This window comes from Culex pipiens, chromosome 3 (genome assembly GCF_016801865.2).
Source record: "Culex pipiens pallens isolate TS chromosome 3, TS_CPP_V2, whole genome shotgun sequence".
NCBI classification, from domain to species: domain Eukaryota; kingdom Metazoa; phylum Arthropoda; class Insecta; order Diptera; family Culicidae; genus Culex; species Culex pipiens.
The window spans coordinates 155,564,451-155,582,987 of NC_068939.1; the positions used below are offsets into that span (position 1 = coordinate 155,564,451).

At 38.9% G+C, this 18,537-nt stretch overlaps 2 protein-coding genes across 12 annotated transcripts in view; both read left to right on the forward strand.

The window, feature by feature from the left end:
* The window catches only part of LOC120426763 (protein groucho), a 322,942-nt gene extending 316,008 nt beyond the window's left edge, over nucleotides 1–6,934 (forward strand). For all 11 annotated transcript variants that reach the window (XM_052710549.1, XM_052710550.1, XM_052710546.1 and 8 more), the window contains 4 exons: nucleotides 16–265; nucleotides 350–773; nucleotides 839–1,038; nucleotides 5,704–6,934. In XM_052710549.1, coding sequence (XP_052566509.1) covers nucleotides 16–265; nucleotides 350–773; nucleotides 839–1,038; nucleotides 5,704–5,811 — 982 coding nt within the window. In that variant the 3' untranslated portion in view covers nucleotides 5,812–6,934. The remainder of the gene's footprint in view (nucleotides 1–15; nucleotides 266–349; nucleotides 774–838; nucleotides 1,039–5,703) is intronic.
* Nucleotides 6,935–9,882: 2,948 nt separating this feature from the next.
* Nucleotides 9,883–11,713, forward strand: LOC120426772 (probable cytochrome P450 9f2). Its single transcript, XM_039591546.1, has 2 exons — nucleotides 9,883–10,137; nucleotides 10,206–11,713. The coding sequence occupies exons 1-2, from the start codon at nucleotides 9,926–9,928 to the stop codon at nucleotides 11,554–11,556; spliced, it is 1,563 nt and encodes a 520-aa protein (XP_039447480.1). The 5' UTR covers nucleotides 9,883–9,925; the 3' UTR covers nucleotides 11,557–11,713.
* The last annotated feature ends 6,824 nt before the right edge of the window (nucleotides 11,714–18,537 follow it).

The window sequence follows — 18,537 nt, forward strand, 5'->3', positions numbered from 1 at the left end:
AAACTCTTCCAACAGTGCCTATTCATTCCACATGAACGGCGAGGGCGGACCCCAGCCGGTGCCCTTTCCGGCGGACGCCCTAACCGGGCCCGGAATACCGCGGCACGCCCGCCAGATCAACACGCTGTCCCACGGGGAGGTCGTGTGCGCCGTCACCATCTCCAACCCGACCAAGTACGTGTACACCGGCGGCAAGGGCTGCGTCAAGGTTTGGGACATCTCCCAGCCCGGCAACAAGAGCCCCGTCAGCCAGCTGGACTGTTTGGTAAGTCGTACTGTTGCTGGAGTTATGATCATAGAATTAAATTCAATATTTTCAAACATTCTCCCCCCATCTACCTACCAACAGCAACGTGACAACTACATCCGCTCGGTGAAGCTCCTCCCGGACGGCCGAACGCTGATCGTGGGCGGCGAAGCGTCCAACCTGTCCATCTGGGACCTGGCGAGTCCGACGCCCCGCATCAAGGCGGAACTGACATCCGCGGCGCCCGCCTGTTACGCCCTCGCCATCAGTCCCGACTCGAAGGTGTGCTTCTCGTGCTGCAGCGACGGCAACATCGCCGTCTGGGACCTGCACAACCAAACGCTCGTCCGGCAGTTCCAGGGCCATACGGACGGGGCGTCCTGCATCGACATCAGCCCCGACGGGGTTCGGCTTTGGACGGGCGGGCTGGACAACACCGTCCGGTCGTGGGACCTGCGGGAAGGTCGCCAGCTGCAGCAGCACGACTTTAGCTCGCAAATCTTCTCGCTCGGGTACTGTCCGACGGGTAAGTCGTGATCAGCGTCCGACTAACTCTGGATCATTAATCTCATGTTCTTCTCCCCTCAAAAGGTGAATGGCTCGCCGTCGGAATGGAAAACTCCCACGTGGAGGTGCTGCACGCGACCAAGCAGGACAAGTACCAGCTGCATCTGCACGAGAGCTGTGTGCTGTCGCTGAGGTTCGCCGCCTGCGGCAAGTGGTTCGTGTCCACCGGCAAGGACAACCTGCTGAACGCGTGGCGCACGCCGTACGGTGCGAGCATATTTCAGGTGAGTTTGATATTCTTTTTCGACTATTGAACAATTTTCTGATTCTTCGGGCAACGATTATTATTATTTTTTTTTTTTGTATTTTTGATGTAACTTTGTATACTTTTACCAAGGTCCAGCAATTTTTCAAAGTGATTTGATAACATTTCACATTTCTAACACCATAATGTTTGTTGAATCTATTAAAAAGCAAACCAAATCAAAATTTGGTTCCAACTATTCCTCAAAATTTTTTAAACCGCAGAGAATTGACTTTAAAGTCAACCAAAACGTTGGTTTTTTAAAATAAATCAACAGAAGAGATCCAAATTCAATACAATTATCCTAGCAATTGTAAAAATCGCAAAAAAATATGCATTTGTAATCAATTTGTAATTGAATTTCCATAAATAGAATGAGACAACGCATTCACGTAACATTTACGCTTTTTAAACTTTGCGTTGGGGGAAACGGTCCAAGAAGTGGGAACCATTCAGCCACGCCTGTTACCCCTATTCCCTATATCAAAAGAAGCAATTTGCATCATTAGTTTTTTTTTTTTTTCATACTAACGTAAACACAGTGATTCCATGTCAAACAGGAAGTATCCAAATCAAAAGTGCTCCGATTTAGCTCAAATTTAGCATGGGAGTTCCTTAGCCAAAATAAAAAAGACCCGTTTTTTTTTGGCGATTAGTGTGTTCCTATCCGAAATAGGGTGGCCCAAAAAATGGCGTTTATCGTAAAAAATAGTATAGATCATCGCTTAGATTTTCAAGATATCGCAGTTTTCGTGAAAAAAGATGTTTTTCCTCGTTTTTTTTCTTTTTCTCATTTTTGCGCACAATGCGTCGAAAAACCATTTAATATCACGCCCTTTTGAAATGTAAGCCTTGATTCAAAAAATTGAAAATATTGTTTTCAAAAGGGTCGTATCAACAAAGTTGAAAAAGGCAAAATATAGAGAATTTTCTCAGCTCTTCAAAAATATTTTTTTCAAGAGTGGGAAAAAATGGGCACTAATTTAAAAAAATTAATAACTGCAACTGGGTAATTCTCCGCCAACTCACACAGCAGTTGCCCCGACCCCTCTTCGATTTGCGTGAAACTTTGTCCTAAGGGGTAACTTTTGTCCCTGAACACGAATCCGAGGTCCGTTTTTTGAAATCTCGTGACGGAGGGGCGATTCGATCCCTTCAATTTTTGAGCATGCGAAAAATGAGGTGTTTTTCAATAATTTGCAGCCTGAAACGGTGATGAGATAGACATTTGGTGTCAAAGGGACATTTATGTAAAATTAGACGCCCGATTTGATGGCGTACTCAAAATTCCGAAAAAACGTATTTTTCATCGAAAAAAAAACACTAAAAACGTTTTAAAAATTCTCCCATTTTCCGTTACTCGACTGTAAAATTTTTTTGAACATGTCATTTTATGGGAAATTTAATGTACTTTTCGAATCTACATTGACCCAGAAGGGTCATTTTTTCATTTAGAACAAAATTTTTCATTTTAAAATTTCGTGTTTTTTCTAACTTTGCAGGGTTATTTTTTGAGTGTAACAATGTTCTACAAAGTTGTAGAGCAGACAATTACAAAAATGTTGATATATAGACATAAGGGGTTTGCTTATAAACATCACGAGTTATCGCGATTTTACAAAAAAAAAAGTTTTGAAAAAGTTGGTCGTCATCGATCATGGCCGTTCATGGTCACCCGCGACAGACACGGACGACGAAACAAAGAGAAACGCAAAAAGTAACTTTTTCAAAACGTTTTTTTTTTTTTGGTAAAATCGCGATAACTCGTGATGTTTATAAGCAAACCCCTTATGTCTATATATAATTTTTTTTTTGTAATTGTCTGCTCTACAACTTTGTAGAACATTGTTACACTTTAAAAAATAACCCTGCAATGTTAGAAAAAACACGATATTTTAAAATGAAAAATTTTGTTCTAAATGAAAAAATGACCCTTCCGGGTCAATGTAGATTTGAAAAGTACATTATATTTCCCATAAAATGACATGTTCCAACATTTTTTACAGTCGAGTAACGGAAAATGGAAGAATTTTTAAAACGTTTTTAGTGTTTTTTTCGATGAAAAATACGTTTTTTCGGAATTCTGAGTACGCCGTCAAATCGGGCGTCTAATTTTACATAAATGTCCCTTTGACACCAAATTTCTATCTCATCACCGTTTCAGGCTGCAAATACCTCTTTTTTCGCATGTTCAAAAATTGAAGGGGTCGTACCGCCCCTCCGTCACGAGATATCAATAAACGTGATCAGGTACAAAAGTTACCCCTTAGAACAAAGTTTCACGCAAATCGAAGAGGAGTCAGGGCAACTTTTCCCGATTTCGTGTGAGTTGGTAGAGAATTACCCAACTATTTTCAAAAAAGTTACTTAAAAATGGCTATAACTTGAAAACGGTGCACTTTTTCAGAATTTGTTAAGTACTTTTTGATTTCAAATTCGATTTTACATCAAAAAATGAAATTGAAAAAAAAATTGCGACCAATATTTCGATTTTTTTAATAAATCAGTATTGATTAAATAAATCATAACTCGGTCAAAGATTTTTTGCCCATTCTGGAAATTTCTAAAAAGTTGGCATTTGATGTCTCCTAAAAAATCCTATCAGAAAATAAAAAACAAAATAAAAATAGTGTCTTTTTGCAAATCAAGTTTTAGTGACAAATAGTGAAATTAAAAATTACCAAAAAACATTTTTTACCGTGTAAAATTTTTTTCAGTCTAGTCCTTATCAATAACTAAAACTTTGCCGAAGGCACCAAATCGATAAAAAAAATTACTTCAAACTATACAGATTTTTTAATTATCATATATCATTTTTGTATGGGCAGCTGCCAAATTTGTATGGAAATTATATGGACAAACTAATGATTCAAGATGGCTTCTTTGGACATACCAAAGGCACCAAAAAAGTTTAAGCCAGATTAAAAAACGCAAAAATTAAAATTAATTTAAAAATAAGACCGATTTCGTAGAAAGTTGCTCAACTAAAAACTTTTCTTAAAAAAATACAATTGTGGTTTTTACGAAATTCGACGAAAATGCCATTTTTTCTACCACCCTATTTCGGATAGGAACATCCTAAGGGAGCGTTCTTTTATTATGTAACGTAAAAATTTGGATTTGGAACTCGACAGATTTTTTGCTTACGGCTGATTTACCGTCTGCCGAACAGAGAACTTTCTAAGTTACGGCGTTTCTCTTAAAATTGTTTTCTAAACCGCGATTTTTGCAATTACTAACTCCTGATCGACTTAATCAGTTTGATAAACTCGGCAGTTTGCTTGCTATCGCCCTTTTTCTCATCTGAAACAAACAGAACACTTTGACGTAATGGCATTTTCTATGATAATGCTTTTGAAAACTCGATTCGTGGAATCAATATGGCGGACCTTCCCGTTTCCCCTTAATTTACAAAAAAGTATTTTTTTTTAAATATCGAAAATGTGGTAAAAAATGTTTAAAGGCTAAATTGAATTTAAAATCGAAAAGTGCTTTAACGAATTTTGGATAAGTCGAAGGAAAGCCAAACCTGAAAACAATATTTTTGAAATGCTGAGAAAATTTCCTACAATTTTCTCTCCAAGACTTAAGAAATTTGGACAATATGTCTCTGTAATACAGCCTTACAAAAAATTTAAATCGATGAAAATATTTTTTTCGATGTCACCCTAATTAGCCTGTAATTTGTAACGGACGATATCTCGAAAACAAGTGGTTCGATTTTTAATGTTAAAAAAGAGAACAATTATGAAATTTTCTGATCTATGAAAAAAATATAATAAACAAAAATTTTAATAAATAATATTTAAATGTTTTAAAGTTTAAAGCTTTAAAATATGAATTGAGAAAAATTATACATTTTTGAACCTTTTCAAAAATTATGATTTATTTTTAATTTTTTGAAAAGATCAGAAATTTTACAAAAGTTTTTTTTACATTGAAAATCAAAGGTTCCGTGATACCGTCAGTTGAAAATTAAAGGCTGATCTCTTTGAATTCTTTGTGTGGCTGCATCTCAGACATTTTTCGTTCCTTCGAAAAACAAATTAAAACAATTTAAATCAGCCTTGACGTTTGATACGGTCAAATATAAGTATTTTAGGACCTTTTAAATGTTAAGGATGAATTTAAAAAAATAAAAATCTGTTTTCAAGAAAAAAACCTAAAATTTAAACGATAGCTTATTTTTATTTATATTGAAAGTCGGACGCATATTTGCTGAGCTATCGTCCCTTGAAAATTGACGCTATTTTAGTCGTGTGCGTCATTTTAGAAATTGGATATTTGGAGCAATATTTTTTTTTGGAAACGGTTTTTTTGTAAATTCAAAAACGGGTAATTTTTTTCTGCCTTCAAAAAGTCAATCTAGTCCACCAATGTTTTCTCACCTTTCACACCAAATTCGAGTTCTGCGACCCCATTTTAGTTTAATTTCAGTGGTTGATTGCACATTCAAAATTACATTTCATTCAATACTAAGTTATTCTCTTTTTTCAATTTAATTCGTTCATTTTTATCAAAAAGTTGTTCAAAATGGACATAATGGGAAAAATCTAGCAAAATTTGCCAATATCTAAAATTCTAAATCAAAAACTCGAAATCGATTATTAAATCTATTCTACAATTCTCTCCTCTCCCCCCACAGTCCAAGGAGACCTCATCAGTACTTAGTTGTGATATTTCGACCGATGACAAGTACATTGTGACCGGTTCCGGCGACAAGAAGGCCACCGTGTACGAGGTCATCTACTAGAGCAGCACCGTCATCATCATCACCACAGACACCATTCAAAAACAGTCAAGGGTAATGTAACACAAAATCCAAGAGAAGGAGAAGGAATCTTCAAAAAGTGACTTAAAACCGCGTGTCAATCCCAAACAAACGCTTCTTTACAGTAGCTGTATCAGTTATGCGAGAGTGAAACAATGAGAGAAACATTCAATTTGGTGAGAATTTGTAAAAATCTGCGTAACAACTCACAAACCAAGAGAAAAAAATAACACGCGCTGAGTGTAACAAAGTTAAACACGGTGACAAACGACAACTTGCTAAAAAAAAAAAGAAACGGAAAAATGCTACAAATGTTATGCTGTAAGAAAGTATGATTTAAGTAATTTAATAAAAACAGTTTAAAGGTAAACGCGCAACACAGAATGCCGCCCCCTCCCTTTAAATGGTCAAAAATCAAAGAATTAATTGTAGTAACTAGCGGAAAGGTGGCGACAGCAGAAACAGCAGCAGCAGCAACAAAGTAATTTAAATTATCAAAGTGATTCTCGTAAATAAATGCAGAGTATTGTACAGTATTTGAGAACTTCGTAATGTTAATTATGACTAAGACCAAAACGAGAGAAAAATACAACCTAGTGGAGATCCCTGGAGGTTTCAAATGCAAAAAAAAACTAAAATTTGTCTGTAAAAAAAATCAATTAAAATTAACTCAAATCAAATTATTTTGGTCACCCCCAGTGAAGAAGCATCCGAACCTCGATATCGATGTCAGTTACTAAACTCCAGTTTTTGATTTTTCCATCATTTTTCTCATCATCTTCCTTCCTACAAACAAAATTTATCAACAGCAACAAAACGTGTCAAGTCAGAAGAAAGGTGTACATTTCTCATCGCACTCATTATCGCTTTGCGGCATCCCATTTTCAGAACGACTAGAGTGCGCACCCGATCGATTAATGAGAAGAAGAAAAAACATGTAATATCGAATGCATTTAAGGCCAGAATCTTTCTCTGCTGCTAAAGTGTCGACGAAAATGAGAGTTGAAAATAGAATCAACAAGGTGAAAAGAGTGTAAAAGCGGCAAACACTGGAAAGTTCAATATAAATATTATAAATAAATATTTTTAGAAATGAAAAATTAAATCATATGATTTTTTGTCAGAAAATCAAATCCGAAACTTCAAAAATAAAATAACTTTCAATCTTCTCCCCTGCCTTCCTTGTCACGTAAATTCAAGTAGGCCATAAATCGACATTTTTTGCGACAGTTGGCTGAGCTCATCAATCTTTTTCGCCGACTCAGTCGGGCGGAGAAGAATACACCTAGTTGTCTGTGTCAGCCAGCCTTGCAAACTGTCAGTGAGAGCCACCTTCATTTTTTGTTACTGTTCCTATTTGGTTGGAGCAGTATGGTATTTGATGGAAAATACATTTAAAAAAGATTTTTGATTTGTAAAGGTATTTATGTACTGAGCAATTCTCTACCAAAACCGGAAATGGATTTTATTTGTATTTTTTTATTTGGCTCAAACTTTGTGGGAAGCTTCCCTATGACCAAAAATCTATTTTGTGTTATTGGTTCACCCATACAAGTCTCCATACAATTTTGGCTGCCGTCCATACAAAAATTGTATGTAAATATTCAAACAACTGTAACTTTTGAGTGAATTTTCTGATCGGCAAAGCTGTAGGTATTGTTGAGGACTTTTGAGAAAAAAATAGGTACACGGAAAAAAATATTTGCATATTTTTTTATCAACTTTTTTTCACTAAAACTCAATTTCCCAAAATACGTATTTTTTTGATTTTCGAGATTTTTTGATATGTTTTAGGGCACAAAAATCCGCAACTTTTGAGCCATAGAAAAACATGGTCGAAAAATCTGTCGTCGAGTTATGATTTTTTGAAAAAAACAGTGATTTTTGGTAAAAATCGAAGTTTCATGCAAAAACAAATTTGACATTATTTTTTAATGCAAAATTGAATTTGGAATCGAAAAGTACTTTTTGCAATTCCATCGTGAAACTACTTACTTTTCCTGTCATTCTTGAACGACGAAATAGCCTACTTTTCTGTACCAAAAATAACAGAATCGAATAGCAACACTTTTCAAAATAAATGCTGAAAAGTTCTACTTTTCAGCACTGAAATGGGTGCTGAAAAGTTGAACTTTTCAGCACTTGTTTCGAAAAGTGACACTTTTCAACATTTTTTTGATTTAAACAATTTATTGACAAAATACATGAAAATTTGACTTAAAATTTCACTCAATGGGTGTTTTTCGGAATTGCAAAAAATGTTGTATGGAACTCGTTGCAAAACTTGATTTTTTCAGCACTCTTCGTATTTATCCAACTCGGTGAACCTCGTTGGATAAATGTACGACTCGTGCTGAAAAAATCCTCTTTTTGCAACTTGTTGCATAAACTACTATTACAGATTTTTTGATAAAAGGCTCCGTTTTCAAGATATAGCCACCGAAAGTTTGATTTTAGCGAAATATTTGCAGTTTTTCAATTTTTAAAAATAGTGACCATGAGTGACCGCTTCTAAAAATATTTTTTTTAAAGTTCAGAAAATTGGCTACATATAAAATTGTCTAAGAGACATTGAAGATTGGACCTCGGGTTGCTGAGATAGAGCCGCTTTAAGAAAAAGAAACACGAAAATTGAAGTTTTCTTAATCTTACCAAAACAACCCACCATTTTCTAATGACGATATCTCAGCAATTAATGGTCCGATTTTCAATTTTACTGCATGAAAAATTCGTGAAATTTTCCGATCTTTTCGAAAAAAATATCTTGAAATTTTTTAAATCAAGACTAGCATTTTAAATTGGCGTAATATTCAATGTTTGGCCCTTTTAAAATGTATGTCTTGATTTTTATTTTTTTCGAAAAGATCGAAAAATTTCACGAATGTTTCATGTATTAAAATTATATTGTAGTAAAATTGAAAATCGGACCATTATTTGCTGAGATATGGTCATTAGAAAATGGTGGGTTGTTTTGGTGAGATTAAGAAAACTTCAATTTTCGTGTTTCTTTTTCTTAAAGCGGCTCTATCTCAGCAATCCGAGGTCCAATCTTCAATGTCTCTTAGACAATTTTATAGCAAATTTTATGAACTTTAAAAAAAATATTTTTAGAAACGGTCACTCATGGTCACTATTTTTAAAAATTGAAAAACTGCAAATATTTCGCTAAAATCAAACTTTCGGTGGCTATATCTTGAAAACGGAGCCCTTTATCAAAAAATCTGTAAATTACTTTTCGAATGCAAATTCAATTTTGCATTAAAAAATAATGTCAAACTTGTTTTTTCATGAAACTTCGATGTTTTCCAAAAATCACTATTTTTTTCAAAAATTTATAACTCGGCGACAGATTTTTTGACCATGTTTCTCTATGGCTCAAAAGTTGCAGATTTTTGTCCCCTCAAACATATCAAAAAATCTCGAAAATCAAAAAATACGTATATTGGAAAATTGAGTTTTAGTAAAAAAAAGTTTATTAAAAAATCTGCAATTTTTTTCCGTGTACCTATTTTTTTCTCAAAAGTCCTCAACAATTCCTACAACTTTGCCGAAGACACCAAATTGATCAGAAAATTCACTCAAAAGTTACAGCTGTTTGAATATTTACATACAATTTTTGTATGGACGGCAGCCAGAATTGTATGGAGACTTGTATGGGTGAATCAATGACGCAAAATAGCTTATTTGGTCATATGGAAGGCCCCCACAAAGTTTAAGTCAAATAAAAAAATACAAAAAATAAAAATGGTCGAAATCCAAGTCGAAATCGGCTGATTTCGTAGAGAGTTGCTCTTGTGCTATTTTTTTCTTCTGCATAGTCCACATCAATACCTAAAACTTTGCCGAAGACACCAATCCGATCAGAAAATTCCTTCAAAAGCCACAAAATATGAATACAATCCATTTCCAGTATTGATGGAGAAGTGCTCTCAACTGTTTATTTCGCTTGACAAATGTCTAAGGTCAAAATATTTCAATTAACTCATGCAATCTATTTTGCCTGATAAATGTTTCCTGCCAAATATAAAATGCTCAGTGATGAAGCTCAAACATTAGTTCGACCGGTGTCGTTGCAGGCGTTGAAACTTACCACGTGATGGAACTACCCTACGCACTTGCGCTGTCGTGGTTGCTGACTGCAATTTTGCTCTACAAATGGATCACCAGCAGCAAGGATTTCTTCCGCAACAAACCAATCCCATCGGTGCCATTTTTCTCTCTTCGGGACAACACCTATTCACTCTTTTTGAAGCAGACCGATCTCGGCGCGTTCACTGTACATTTGTACAACAAATTCGCGGGTGCAAAGTACGGTTCTAACAAGCATTTACGTCTGCGAATTACAACTAGTGATACCTTCAATTTTAAATTTGCAGAATTTTCGGCATATTTGATACCATTAAACCAGTGTTTGTCGTGCGCGATCCAGAGCTCATCAAACAAATTACCGTAAAGGACTTTGACCACTTTGTTGATCGGCCGGCGCTGTTTGGTTACAGTTTTCGGGACGATCCGTACGCACTGTTTTCGAAAATGCTACCCGTGCTGCACGGTGCTCGGTGGAGAAATATGCGGAACATCCTAAGTCCGGCGTTTACCGGCAGCAAGATGAAGCAGATGTTTCAGCTGGCGCTGGGATGCTGTGACAATGTTGTTCAGTTTTTAAATTCTGTCCAGCAGCAGCAGCAGCACGGTGAGGTGGAGTTGCTGCTGAAAGATGTGACCAGTCGTTATGGAACGGATGTGATTTCATGTTGCCTATTTGGGCGAAAGTTAAATAGCTTTCAAGATCGCAAAAACAAGTTCTATACCTATGGAATGGACATGATTGTACTGCATAGGATTATCGTAGTTTTGAAAATGTTCATGATACGATGCTTTCCTGCTTTGGCCGCTAAGATAAAAATTGATCTGCTCGATCGAAAACATGCAAAGTATTTCAACGCATTTGTTGATGAGACTATTGAGGATCGAACTAGGAATAACATCAAGGGAAACACATTGATCGACATGATGATAGAGGTTCAATTATACCAACAAAGTCAGGAATCAGCATTGCCCGTAACGTTTACCAACCATGAAATAGTAGCACAGTTATTAACGTTATTTCTAGCCGGATCAGGAACTTTCCAGTTTTCATCGGTTGCTTTGATTCACGATCTTGTAATGAATCCGGATGTCCAACAGAAGCTGTACGAGGAAATCCTCCAAACACAAACCGAATTGGGCACTGAAAAACTCAACTTCGACGCCATTCAAAACATGAAATACATGGAAATGGTCACCTTGGAAAGCATGCGACTTCATACATCATTTTCAAACGCCTATCGTCACTGCGTTAAGGACTACACCGTTGACGATGGAAATGGACTCAAATTCAACATCCACCAAGGAAGCAATGTCTGGATACCGATCCTAGGACTGCACATGGATCCCAAGTATTTCCCAGATCCCAAGCGGTTCGACCCGGAGAGGTTCAACGCGGAGAATCGACCGAACATCCATCCGGCGACGTACATTCCGTTTGGAGCTGGGCCGAGAAACTGCGTCGCAAGACGATTCGGCCTGATGAAGATCAAAGCGCTTCTGTACCACCTGTTGCTGAACTTTTCCATCACTGCAAGTCCCAACACGCCAAAGGTGCTTCCAATGAACAAGGCATTCGCCTTTTTGGACACAGTCGATGGAGACTTTCCGGTGACGTTTAAAAGACGTCAAAAGAACTGATTTGGACTTTGAATTATCTTGTGACACGATAATAACGTGTCACAAGATAGCACACAAGCGACGATTTATCATACATGCTCTGTAAACTAAGAATAAATTTGTGGAAAATTGGTACGGAAAAGAAAGCTAGTAAAATGCATTCTTTTTTGTTGTTGTACATTTTTAATGATTTCCTTTCGACAACACGACTTTTCTACACAATTCCACTCGTCAAAAATGACTGATCTTCATTGCTCTTCTTAATTGTTGATCAAACAGCAATTTAGAAACTTCCCACAATAAAGAGAAATTTTAAAATTGGCGTTGATGTTTGTCGTGTTGGCAAAAACGGAATCGCACTGTACATTAGTGTGTCCCAAAAAAGGCAATGTGGCGGAAACCTTCGGGCTCACCCGGATTTCGATAGGTGATTGCCTCAGGAACAATGTTTTCGATCAACGAAAAAAATGTGGGAAAGTATAGTTTGTATCAAACTTGGTTTATGCTGATACAACATATCTCAGTCCCGGGTATTAGGTGGTGACAGCCCTCGCGCTGCTTCCAATGACCCATTTCAGAATGGCAGAGATCCTAGCGGCCCAATTCCGGGGCATTGACTGGCCCCCAAAACAATAAAAAAATATAAAAATTGAAATTTTATGCCTAGGTTTCAACATTTGGATGAAAAAAGTGTTTTAAAATGTATTTTACAGGCGTACAGTTGCTTTCCAATTATTAGTTTTGAAAATATCGAGGTATTGACGGGTTTTTTTTTTCGCAAAAAAAAACTTTTCGTGGGACTGTAGGGGAACAGCATCTAATTCCAGCGTGCCTCTAATGTTGGCAGGTCAGAACTTTGACATTCAATTAAAGCTCATTAAAAGCGATTTCAACAGAAGTCGAGTGATAAATAGCTCAATAAGAAGTGAGCAAGCAAGTTTCTATCAAAAGTTTTGCAAAATTAGTTGTTTAAATAGTGAAAATCAGCAAATTGGATGGAGTTAGGAGCGAGTGCTTAACCTGCCAAAGATACGAGAATTTCCCCTACATTGGTAATTCATGAAAATTTAAAATGTTTTCAAAGGAGTTCTGAATATGATTATAAACGCGGGAAAAAGCATTTTAACTGGTTCAGCACCTCTGTTCTTCAATTTAAAAAAGCTTTTTTTAAAGGGACAAAACATTGAAGAGTATTTGCATGAACGTTGTAAAGAATAGTTGAGCAACTCTCTACGAAATCGGCCGATTTCGACCATTTTTATTTTTTGTATTATTTGATTTTACTTAAAATGTGGGGACCTTCCATATGACCAAATAAGCTATTTTGCGTCATTGGTTCACCCAATTTTGGCAGCTGTCCATACAAAAATGGTATGTAAATATTCAAACAACTGTAACTTTTGAGTGAATTTTCTGATCAATTTGGTGTCTTCGGCAAAGTTGTAGGTATTGTTGAGGACTTTTGAGAAAAAAATAGATACACTGAAAAAAAAATTGCAGATTTTTTAATCAACTTTTTTTTCACTAAAACTCAATTTCCCAAAATACTTATTTTTTTTATTTTCGAGATTTTTTGATATGTTTTAGGGGACAAAAATTTGATATGTTTTAGGGGACAAAAATTGTTTCATGCAAAAACAAGTTTGACATTATTTTTCAATGCAAAATTGAAAAGTACTTTACAGATTTTTAAGTTTTTAAGATATAGCTTCCCAAAGTTCAATTTTAGCGAAATATTTGCAGTTTTTCGATTTTTTAAAATAGTGACCATGAGTGACCATTTCTAAAAATATTTTTTTCAAAGCTCAGAAAATTTGCTATAAAATTGTCTAAGAGACATTGAAGATTAGACCTCGGGTTTCTGAGATAGAGAATTTTGATTTTGACAAAGGACTTTGTCTTAAAGCTCTATCTGCGGTGTCAATGCAAATTTTTTCGAAAATGTAGCGTTACCGTCGCATGCCCTCGGCGTGACATTCTGTTTCTGTTGCGTGGGTGCCGTGCCAACTATTTAAGCTAAAAGTTAGCCTCTGGAGGATTTAGTGTCCATCAGACTTTCATCAAAGAAGGACCTTACGTTGGGAATTTTAATGCTCACACACACACGCACACGTTGAAAGAAACAGGTGGTGCATAAACTTGAGGGAGGTCCAACAAGATATTGACGGTTGCCAGAACGGTCACCGGAATACCGAAATGATTTTGAACAAATTGGTAGGATATCGGCCACACCCGGAGTGGCCAATGCCCTGAGGGAAGGTTCTACCGGGAGGACATTTACGGAACCATACAAATTGGGGCAATATGGGTATCAAAATTCATGGTTTTTGATACTGGTGATGAAACTGGCCATTTTGACAGGATTGGCCACACCCGGAGTGGCCATTACCCTGAGGGAAGGTTCTACCGGGAGGACATTTACGGAACCATACAAATTGGGGCAATATGGGTATCAAAATTCATGGTTTTTGATACTGGTAATGAAAATGGCCATTTTGACAGGATTGGCCACACCCGGAGTGGCCATTACCCTGAGGGAAGGTTCTACCGGGAGGACATTTACGGAACCATACAAATTGGGGCAATATGGGTATCAAAATTCATGGTTTTTGATACTGGTGATGAAAATGGCCATTTTGACAGGATTGGCCACACTCGGAGTGGCCATGGCCCTGAGGGAAGGATCTACCGGGGGACATTTATCGAACCATACGACTTGGGGCAATATGGGTATCAAAATTCATGGTTTTTGATACTGGTAATGAAAATGGCCATTTTGACAGGATTGGCCACACCCGGAGTGGCCATTGCCCTGGGGAAGGTTCTACCGGGAGGACATTTACGGAACCATACAAATTGGGGCAATATGGGTATCAAAATTCATGGTTTTTGATACTGGTAATGAAAATGGCCATTTTGACAGGATTGGCCACACCCGGAGTGGCCATTACCCTGAGGGAAGGTTCTACCGGGAGGACATTTACGGAACCATACAAATTGGGGCAATATGGGTATCAAAATTCATGGTTTTTGATACTGGTGATGAAACTGGCCATTTTGACAGGATTGGCCACACCCGGAGTGGCCATTACCCTGAGGGAAGGTTCTACCGGGAGGACATTTACGGAACCATACAAATTGGGGCAATATGGGTATCAAAATTCATGGTTTTTGATACTGGTAATGAAAATGGCCATTTTGACAGGATTGGCCACACCCGGAGTGGCCATTGCCCTGAGGGAAGGTTCTACCGGGAGGACATTTACGGAACCATACAAATTGGGGCAATATGGGTATCAAAATTCATGGTTTTTGATACTGGTAATGAAAATGGCCATTTTGACAGGATTGGCCACACTCGGAGTGGCCATGGCCCTGAGGGAAGGTTCTACCGGGGGGACATTTATCGAACCATACGACTTGGGGCAATATGGGTATCAAAATTCATGGTTTTTGATACTGGTGATGAAAATGGCAATTTTGACAGGATTGGCCACACTCGGAGTGGCCATGGCCCTGAGGGAAGGTTCTACCGGGGGGACATTTATCGAACCATACGACTTGGGGCAATATGGGTATCAAAATTCATGGTTTTTGATACTGGTGATGAAAATGGCCATTTTGACAGTATTGGCCACACCCGGTGTGGCCATTGCCCTGGGGAAGGTTCTACCGGGAGGACATTTACGGAACCATACAAATTGGGGCAATATGGGTATCAAAATTCATGGTTTTTGATACTGGTGATGAAAATGGCCATTTTGACAGGATTGGCCACACCCGGAGTGGCCATTACCCTGAGGGAAGGTTCTACCGGGGACATTTATCGAACCATACGACTTGGGGCAATATGGGTATCAAAATTCATGGTTTTTGATACTGGTGATGAAAATGGCCATTTTGACAGGATTGGCCACACCCGGAGTGGCCATTGCCTTGGGGAAGGTTCTACCGGGAGGACATTTACGGAACCATACAAATTGGGGCAATATGGGTATCAAAATTCATGGTTTTTGATACTGGTGATGAAAATGGCCATTTTGACAGGATTGGCCACACTCGGAGTGGAGGACATTTACGGAACCATACGACTTGGGGCAATATGGGTATCAAAATTCATGGTTTTTGATACTGGTGATGAAAATGGCCATTTTGACAGGATTGGCCACACCCGGAGTGGCCATTGCCTTGGGGAAGGTTCTACCGGGAGGACATTTACGGAACCATACAAATTGGGGCAATATGGGTATCAAAATTCATGGTTTTTGATACTGGTGATGAAAATGGCCATTTTGACAGGATTGGCCACACTCGGAGTGGAGGACATTTACGGAACCATACAAATTGGGGCAATATGGGTATCAAAATTCATGGTTTTTGATACTGGTGATGAAAATGGCCATTTTGACAGGATTGGCCACACTCGGAGTGGCCATGGCCCTGAGGGAAGGTTCTACCGGGGGACATTTATCGAACCATACGACTTGGGGCAATATGGGTATCAAAATTCATGGTTTTTGATACTGGTGATGAAAATGGCCATTTTGACAGGATTGGCCACACCCGGAGTGGCCATTGCCCTGGGGAAGGTTCTACCGGGAGGACATTTACGGAACCATACAAATTGGGGCAATATGGGTATCAAAATTCATGGTTTTTGATACTGGTAATGAAAATGGCCATTTTGACAGGATTTGCCACACTCGGAGTGGCCATGGCCCTGGGGAAGGTTCTACCGGGGGGACATTTATCGAACCATACGACTTGGGGCAATATGGGTATCAAAATTCATGGTTTTTGATACTGGTGATGAAAATGGCAATTTTGACAGGATTGGCCACACTCGGAGTGGCCATGGCCCTGAGGGAAGGTTCTACCGCGGGGACATTTATCGAACCATACGACTTGGGGCAATATGGGTATCAAAATTCATGGTTTTTGATACTGGTGATGAAAATGGCCATTTTGACAGGATTGGCCACACCCGGAGTGGCCATTGCCTTGGGGAAGGTTCTACCGGGAGGACATTTACGGAACCATACAAATTGGGGCAATATGGGTATCAAAATTCATGGTTTTTGATACTGGTGATGAAAATGGCCATTTTGACAGGATTGGCCACACTCGGAGTGGCCATGGCCCTGAGGGAAGGTTCTACCGCGGGGACATTTATCGAACCATACGACTTGGGGCAATATGGGTATCAAAATTCATGGTTTTTGATACTGGTGATGAAAATGGCCATTTTGACAGGATTGGCCACACCCGGAGTGGCCATTGCCCTGAGGGAAGGTTCTACCGGGGACATTTATCGAACCATACGACTTGGGGCAATATGGGTATCAAAATTCATGGTTTTTGATACTGGTAATGAAAATGGCCATTTTGACAGGATTGGCCACACCCGGAGTGGCCATTGCCCTGAGGGAAGGTTCTACCGGGGACATTTATCGAACCATACGACTTGGGGCAATATGGGTATCAAAATTCATGGTTTTTGATACTGGTGATGAAAATGGCCATTTTGACAGGATTGGCCACACCCGGAGTGGCCATTGCCTTGGGGAAGGTTCTACCGGGAGGACATTTACGGAACCATACAAATTGGGGCAATATGGGTATCAAAATTCATGGTTTTTGATACTGGTGATGAAAATGGCCATTTTGACAGGATTGGCCACACTCGGAGTGGCCATGGCCCTGAGGGAAGGTTCTACCGCGGGGACATTTATCGAACCATACGACTTGGGGCAATATGGATATCAAAATTCATGGTTTTTGATACTGGTGATGAAAATGGCCATTTTGACAGGATTGGCCACACCCGGAGTGGCCATTACCCTGAGGGAAGGTTCTACCGGGGACATTTATCGAACCATACGACTTGGGGCAATATGGGTATCAAAATTCATGGTTTTTGATACTGGTAATGAAAATGGCCATTTTGACAGGATTGGCCACACCCGGAGTGGCCATGGCCCTGAGGGAAGGTTCTACCGGGGACATTTATCGAACCATACGACTTGGGGCAATATGCACCCAAAATTCAGAATCGAGATAATCGTTCTCTCAAAATTTATTGAGGGCTCAGTGCCAAAATCGATAGAATAATGGTACCAACTCACACCATCATAACAAATGTGTTCATTCGTTAGTTGAAACAATAAATCTCCAACAAGTGTCATACATCGACTTCTGACTTCTCCATGGTTACCAAGCTGTGGTGGCCGAGGCAGCTAAGTCATTGGATTGGTTTGTCAAAGGTCTCTGGTTCGATTCCCGTTGTCAACACTTTTGGTTTTTTGTTTGACGGATGAACTTTTTTTGCAAATGAACCTTGAGAGAATAGTTCTATCGCCCATCTCGAGCTGTGTTCTCTGCGTCCGTGAATGGTACCACTATTCTCTCGACTCGAGACCATCATTCTCTCGGACTAGCGCTGCCAGTTTTGGGTGTGGGTATCAAAATTCATGGTTTTTGATACTGGTAATGACAATGGCCATTTTGACAGGATTGGCCACACCCGGAGTGGCCATTGCCCTGGGGATGGTTTTACCGGGAGGACATTTACGGAACCATACAAATTGGGGCAATATGTGTATCAAAATTTGGGTCTCGTGGCGCAGGGGTAGCGGCTTCGGCTGCCGATCCCGATGATGCTATGAGACGCGGGTTCGATTCCCGCCTTATCCACTGAGCTTCTATCGGATGGTGAAGTAAAACGTCGGTCCCGGTTTCTCCTGTCTCGTCAGAGGCGCTGGAGCAGAAATCCCACGTTAGAGGAAGGCCATGCCCCGGGGGGCGTAGTGCCAATAGTTTCGTTTTTTCGGGTATCAAAATTTATGGTTTTTGATACTGGTAATGAAAATGGCCATTTTGACAGGATTGACCACACAATTTCCTTTATTTGACCTCTTAGCCAAATGGTGTCTTCGGAAGAGTTGTTGTACTTGATAAGGGCTATCTTTTAAAGTTATTGACATACAGGGTGACGACCTTCCA

Bases quoted from the DNA above. Each gene is read 5' to 3' on its own strand.
- LOC120426772 (XM_039591546.1), top strand. From the start codon at position 9,926: ATGGAACTACCCTACGCACTTGCGCTGTCGTGGTTGCTGACTGCAATT. The intron at 10,138-10,205 runs GTACGGTTCTAA...TTAAATTTGCAG, and splicing joins AACAAATTCGCGGGTGCAAA to AATTTTCGGCATATTTGATA.